The sequence below is a fragment of the Labeo rohita genome, unplaced genomic scaffold (assembly GCF_022985175.1).
Source record: "Labeo rohita strain BAU-BD-2019 unplaced genomic scaffold, IGBB_LRoh.1.0 scaffold_1756, whole genome shotgun sequence".
NCBI lineage: Eukaryota > Metazoa > Chordata > Actinopteri > Cypriniformes > Cyprinidae > Labeo > Labeo rohita.
This window is the reverse complement of record NW_026127952.1, coordinates 6,785-13,680: the sequence shown is the minus strand read 5'-3', so window position 1 is coordinate 13,680 and position 6,896 is coordinate 6,785. Positions and strand designations below refer to the sequence as shown.

The following is a 6,896-nucleotide window of genomic DNA, read 5'->3' as shown; positions in this document are numbered from 1 at the left end:
GAAACATTTCCATTGTAGTCCGTGCTATTTGCAGCGCGTTTGTGTTTGGTTGTGTTGTGAGAATTTGCAGCGCGTTTCCGTATTTGTGTTTGCATTGCGAGGATTTGCAGCACCTGTGTTGTCAAACTGATGAAGATGTTTTTTTTTAATTCGTTGTCGTTTTTTTCTGTTTGCATGTGTTTTTTTAAAGGGGTCATCGGATGCTAAGTTCACTTTTTCATGTTGTTTGAACATTAATTTGTGTTGGCAGTGTATGTACAAATCTACCCTATAATGATAAAAATCCATGCAGTGGTTTTTAATTAATCTGTAAAAATAATATCCCCTTTTTCAAATCGAGCCGTTCTCAGATGCCTGTCGTTGTGGCGTCACACCCACAGAGGCCGCTCCCATGATAGTTGATTGACATGAGCGATTTACCTCGAATCAGCTGTAACAGTCCAACCTCTTTGTTTCGATGGCGGAGCAGGGATGCAAGTTGGACAAGAATATCTCCGATTGAGCGATTGAGGTGTTGTGTTGCTGGATGTAATAATGAACATAGTGGTCGTCATTTACTCCCGACATCTGAGCCGCTGAAGATGCAGTAGATTGCATTTGTTTGTGAAGGGAATGCGCCTCCCGATCTATATATATCAGTCTATGTTTGCGCGAATCATTCATGATCCTGCTTCACTTACAGCAGAAGTGAGTATAAGGGTTTTTTTTATGAATCTTTGCGATCGCCTTTCCTTATAACGTGGTAGTTAGGAAGTTTAGCGGCTAAATGCGGCTAATGTAAACAACACTGTCTTTTCCACAGAGAGAAGAGAGGGGCGGGTGAGCAGAGCTCATTTGCATTTAAAGGAACAACCCCTTAGAATGAGATGATTTTTGCTGAGCTCATTTTGACAAGGTAAAAAGGGTGTTGTTTTACACAACCATTGAAAATTTTTAATCAAAGTATATTAGAGACTTTTCATTAAGACACTAAAAAATCATATCAACTTGTGGAAAATGGGTATCCGATGACCCCTTTAATTTGCAGCGCATTGAGCTCTCTCGGCCACCGTACAATCACCTCATATGACAAGCACAAGACGCTTAGCATATTGTTTCTTGTTTCTGTTTTGCTGCCGTCTTGTGGGTGAGTAACGCATTGCCACATGCAATGCAAATGGCCATGGCTACTAATTTCTGTGTGCTTTAGTTGTTCCTAGTGAATTAAATAAAATAGATTGATTATTTTGATTATTTTAAAACTGATTTGTGATCTGATGTGTGATTTCTGTTTTTCTAACTAAATATTATTAAATTAAATGGACAATCAATAAAACCATATATTAAAAATTGAATCACCAACATAAAAAAAAAAAAAAAACATTGGTAAAATTGATAACAGGCTCCTGAATTGAGCTTTTCTTTGAGATCAAAATTATTAATGAAAATAATTAATACAATTAAAATGATTTACTATTAATACAATTGTATTTTCCAGTAATTTAAAATATATATTTGACAAAAATATCAGCAAATGTACAATGAAATATATTTTTGCATGTGTTATAATGCTTGAAGTGAGCAGTTATCAGTCTCTGTATCTCAGCAGGTGCTGATGCTGTAAATATCCTTGAGTGCTTCCTCTCTCTGAAATCTTTAATGTTTTTTGTAAGATGTGTTGCTATTTTTTGCCTCTGGCAGGTGTGTGTGTGCATCCTCACTGAAGAGTCTCTATATAGTGGAGGAGGAGTCTTTTTCAGCACTGACGTTCTTTTTATATATATGGTGAAAATCAGAAATGCCTCTTCTGATTTGTCAGTGAAGTTGTTTGATGATTTCCTCTGTTCTGTCTAATAAGGTAATGATGAGTGTGATTGGAAAGTTTTTGGGCTCTTCTCTTTAGGGGGCTCTTTAGAGGCGAAACTTCTGAGCTGATGAAATATTGTGTGTCGTGCATGAAGGAGATGATGAGGAGTCTGAAGTTGATGTTTCTGCTAAAATTAATCACCGCTGGTAGGTTTATAATTTTAACTGAGAAGGAAAACCATCTTAATTCAATTGCTTTTACTGCCATAATTTCCTGCAGCTGACTGATGTCTAATTGCTATGTATTATTTATATTTTGTGCATTTATTAAATTATTTCTTAAAGCTTTATTTTATTTTCCCTATGTCATTCTATTCTAATATCCAATTTATCTTTCTATCAGTCTGTCAAGCATCTGTTGCACAAAAAGACAGTGTGAATGTGAGGTTGGTTGGTGGTCACAGTCACTGTGCTGGTAGAGTGGAGGTTCATCATAGAGGTCAGTGGGGAACAGTGTGTGATGTTGGTTGGGATTTGGCTGATGCTGCAGTGGTGTGTAGAGAACTGGACTGTGGAGAACCTGTAGATGCTCTGAGTGATGCTCATTTTGGACAAGGATCAGGACCAATCTGGATGAGTTTTGTTGTGTGCACTGGATCAGAGTCCACACTGAAGAACTGTGGGTCAGCGGGTTGGGGTAAAAGCAGTTGTGATCATTCTAAAGATGCTGGAGTCATCTGCTCAGGTAAACTGCTCCATACTTCACCATAATAATACATCACCAAAAATTGTCCCCCCACCAACTCCAAAAGTTTGTCTTGTCAGTAGAAAAAAAAAAAAAAAAAAAAAAAAAAAAAAAAAAATAAAGAAAAAAAAATCTTGTAATTATACCTTTATTTATTTGATCAAAATACCATAAAAAAAAAATTCTGTTAAATTATTACAATTTAATTTAACTCCTTTTTAGTTTTAAAATAATTTTTAATAACACCATTTATTCTATTTGCAAATGTGCATTTTCAGTAACGCGTTCCTTAAGAAACATTACGGTTGAAAATGGTTGTGTTGCAGTGGGCAGTTTTGTAAATATGAAGATAAATATTTTTTTTTTCATTTTTTTTGATGAATTTGCCATATCTTGACTGAATACAAGTATTACTTTCATTACACCCCAAACTTTTGAATAGTATAAACATTAACATACCCATGTATAATTAAATAATTAATGGTTTTTTTTTTTATTAATCATTAAAATAATCGCTGTTCTTTCAGGTGTCAGGCTGGTTGGAGGTTCTCGCTGCTCTGGGAGGTTAGAGATACTTCATGATCAGACGTGGATGTCAGTGTGTGACGCTGCCTTTGACCAGCAGGATGCAGAGGTTGTGTGTAGAGAGCTGGACTGTGGGGCTCCTGTACAGGTGCTGGGAGCAGCTGCTTTTGACAAAGGAGACACTCAGATGTGGACACAAGAGATTCAGTGTAGAGGAAATGAATCTCAGATTCACCTCTGTCCAACATCATCCTCACACAAACACAACTGTTCACATGAAAACAGTGTTGGACTGATGTGTGCAGGTTGGAACTAATTTCTTTTTCAGATTCAAATCCCCAGACTAAAATTTGTTGTTACCCCCTCTCATAATGTGATTTATTCACATTATGAAACTGTCATTTTTTTTTTCTCTATGTTCAATATACAGATACGAATGTGAGGTTGGTTGGTGGTCACAGTCGCTGTGCTGGTAGAGTGGAGGTTCATCATAGAGGTCAGTGGGGAACAGTGTGTGATGATGACTGGGATTTGGCTGATGCTGCAGTGGTGTGTAGAGAACTGGACTGTGGAGAACCTGTAGATTCTCTGGGTGATGCTCATTTTGGACAAGGATCAGGACCAATCTGGATGAGTTATGTCTTATGTACTGGATCAGAGTCCACACTGAAGAACTGTGGCTCAACAGGATGGAATAAAAGCAATTGTGATCATGATGGTGATGCTGGAGTCATCTGCTCAGGTAAAATGCTCAAGTCCTAAACATAATATAACATCATCAGAAATTGTCCCCCACCAACTCCATTAAATGTTTGGGGGCAGCAAGGTATTTGCTATACTTGTGTTTTCAAATTGTTTTAGCCATGAAAATAGCCTAAAATGCTGACATTACATTAAATGAAAATATACTACTTGGGGACATTATTGGGATGAACTGTCATCATTTTTTTGTTTAAACTCAATTTGCTGCATCCTTAATGAAAAAAAAAGTATTAATTCATTTAAAAAAAAATTTAAAAAAACATGATTTTTATCATTGAAAACTTTTTTTTCCTTTAGAAGTCAGGCTGGTTGGAGGTTCTCGCTGCTCTGGGAGGTTAGAGATACTTCATAATCAGACGTGGATGTCAGTGTGTGACGCTGCCTTTGACCAGCAGGATGCAGAGGTTGTGTGTAGAGAGCTGGACTGTGGGGCTCCTGTACAGGTGCTGGGAGCAGCTGCTTTTGGCAAAGGAGACGCTCAGATGTGGACACAAGAGATTCAGTGCAGAGGAAATGAATCTCAGATTCACCTCTGCCCAACATCACCATCACTCAAACACAACTGTTCTCATAAATACAGTGTTAAACTGGTGTGTGCAGGTTAGAGCTAATTTCGTTTCTAGATTCAAATCCCCTGATTAAAATTTTTTATTACCAAAATAACTAAATGATTTTCCCCCTCTCATAATGATTAATCCATTCTGATTCTCTGTTTTCCTCATTAATCATTCTCTCTGTTCAATATATAGACCATGTGAATGTGAGGTTGGTTGGTGGTCACAGTCGCTGTGCTGGTAGAGTGGAGGTTCATCATAGAGGTCAGTGGGGAACAGTGTGTGATGATTACTGGGATATGGCTGATGCTGCAGTGGTGTGTAGAGAACTGGACTGTGGAGAACCTGTAGATGCTCTGGGTGATGCTCATTTTGGACCAGGATCAGGACCAATCTGGATGAGTTATGTCATGTGTACTGGATCAGAGTCCACACTGAAGAACTGTGGCTCAACAGGATGGAGTAAAAGCAACTGTGATCATAATGACGATGTTGGAGTCATCTGCTCAGGTAAAATGCTCAAGTCCTAAATCATGAAATTATAACATCAAATTTTTTAGAAATTTATCCCCCACACACACTCCATAAAAATTTTACACCTACAGGAAACATTATATGCACTCAAAACTGTTAACGTTTAAACTTTCACTATTTTCTGTTTTTAAAACTTTTAAATCAATGAAAATAGCAATCAATAAGATGCTGACATGGCATTAAATGAAAACTATACTGCAGTCTCATTATTGCCAATGAATAATGTCTTTAACAAATCATTTTAATATCAAATTTTATTTTAAATCAGCGGAAGAAAAATTGGGAAAAAACCGGTACTGTATTATTTTTTAAAAATATAAATATAGCTGAAAATATAAAATGAAAAAATTTTAAATGATCTGTTATCTTTTAGAAGTCAGGCTGGTTGGAGGTTCTCGCTGCTCTGGGAGGTTAGAGATACTTCATAATCAGACGTGGATGTCAGTGTGTGACGCTGCCTTTGACCAGCAGGATGCAGAGGTTGTGTGTAGAGAGCTGGACTGTGGGGCTCCTGTACAGGTGCTGGGAGCAGCTGCTTTTGACAAAGGAGACGCTCAGATGTGGACACAAGAGATTCAGTGCAGAGGAAATGAATCTCAGATTCACTTCTGTCCAACATCACCATCACTCAAACACAGCTGTTCTCATAAATACAGTGTTAAACTGGTGTGTGCAGGTAAGAGCTAATTTCTTTTCTCGATTTTAGATCTAAAATTTCAATGTTACCAAAATAACAAAATTATTTATTCCCCTCTCATAATGATTCATTCATTCTGTTCTCTGTTTTTTCACTGTCTTTTCATTAATCATTATCTCTGTTCAATAGATGACAATGAATGTGAGGTTGGTTGGTGGTCACAGTCGCTGTGCTGGTAGAGTGGAGGTTCTTCATAGAGGTCAGTGGGGAACAGTGTGTGATGATGGCTGGGATTGGCTGATGCTGCAGTGGTGTGTAGAGAACTGGACTGTGGAGAACCTGTAGATGCTCTGACTGAAAACGAACTCCTCCTAGAGATTTAATCAAATCAAAACCAAATTTGGTCAGTCTAATCGAAAGCCCTTTGTGACGTTAAATTGCGAAGATCTAGAGTTTTCGCTGGAGGGCGTGTCCGTGGTGGCCTGTCAAATTTCGATGATTCGCCATGAAAAAGGAAGCTGTTATAACTCAGCCATACAAAGTCTGATCTGCCCCAAACTTCACATGTTTGATAACAGTCTGGTCCTGAACACATACGTATGATCATATTCAGTTATAGTCATAGCGCCACCTGTTGACAACAGGAAGTGACATGCTTTACGCTGTGAGAAACTCCTCCTAGTGATTTCATGAAATCAACATTATATTTGGTCAGTCTAATCTAAAGGCCTTTGCCATGATAAATTGTGAAGATCTTGAGTTTTCGTTGTAGGGCGTGTCTGTGGCGGCCTGACAAAGTTCGATGTTTCGCCATGGGAATAGAAGCTGTTATAACTCAGCCATACAATGTCCGATCTGCCCCAAACTTCACATGTTCGATAAAAGTCCTGGCCTGAACACATCTGAAGGCCAATATTCCATTAAAATCATAGCGCCACCTGCTGGCAACAGGAAATGACTTGTTTTACACTAACTTAAACATGCAATGCCCAATTTGCACCAAACTTCACATGTTTGGTAAGAGTACTAGACTGAAGACATCTAAAGACCAATATTCAGATATAATCATAGCGCCACCTCTTGGCAGCAGGATATGTCATGTCTTACACTAGCTCAAGTATACTATGTTCAATCTGCACCAAACTTCATATGTTTGATAAAAGTGCAGGCCTGAACACATCTACATTCCAATATTCAGTTATAGGCATAGCGCCACCAGCTGGCAGCAGGAAGTTTTGCACATCTTAATGACTTTGACAGATACCTCTAAAATTTACTATGTGAAAAGCATAGTGCCCACCATTCGCCTCCGGTCGGCGGTGAGCCCGGGTGCGAGGGCCCTTTCATCGCTGCT

The 6,896-nt window shown here is 38.4% G+C and overlaps 1 protein-coding gene across 1 annotated transcript in view; it reads left to right on the top strand.

The window, feature by feature from the left end:
• Positions 1–1,934: 1,934 nt before the first annotated feature.
• The window catches only part of LOC127158876 (deleted in malignant brain tumors 1 protein), a gene marked incomplete at its 3' end in the record, with an annotated part of 11,363 nt that continues 6,401 nt past the window's right edge, over positions 1,935–6,896 (top strand). Inside the window, exons 1-8 of the mRNA XM_051101844.1 lie at positions 1,935–1,992; positions 2,189–2,530; positions 3,058–3,360; positions 3,486–3,797; positions 4,115–4,417; positions 4,567–4,881; positions 5,279–5,582; positions 5,740–5,815. Coding sequence (XP_050957801.1) covers positions 1,935–1,992; positions 2,189–2,530; positions 3,058–3,360; positions 3,486–3,797; positions 4,115–4,417; positions 4,567–4,881; positions 5,279–5,582; positions 5,740–5,815 — 2,013 coding nt within the window. The remainder of the gene's footprint in view (positions 1,993–2,188; positions 2,531–3,057; positions 3,361–3,485; positions 3,798–4,114; positions 4,418–4,566; positions 4,882–5,278; positions 5,583–5,739; positions 5,816–6,896) is intronic.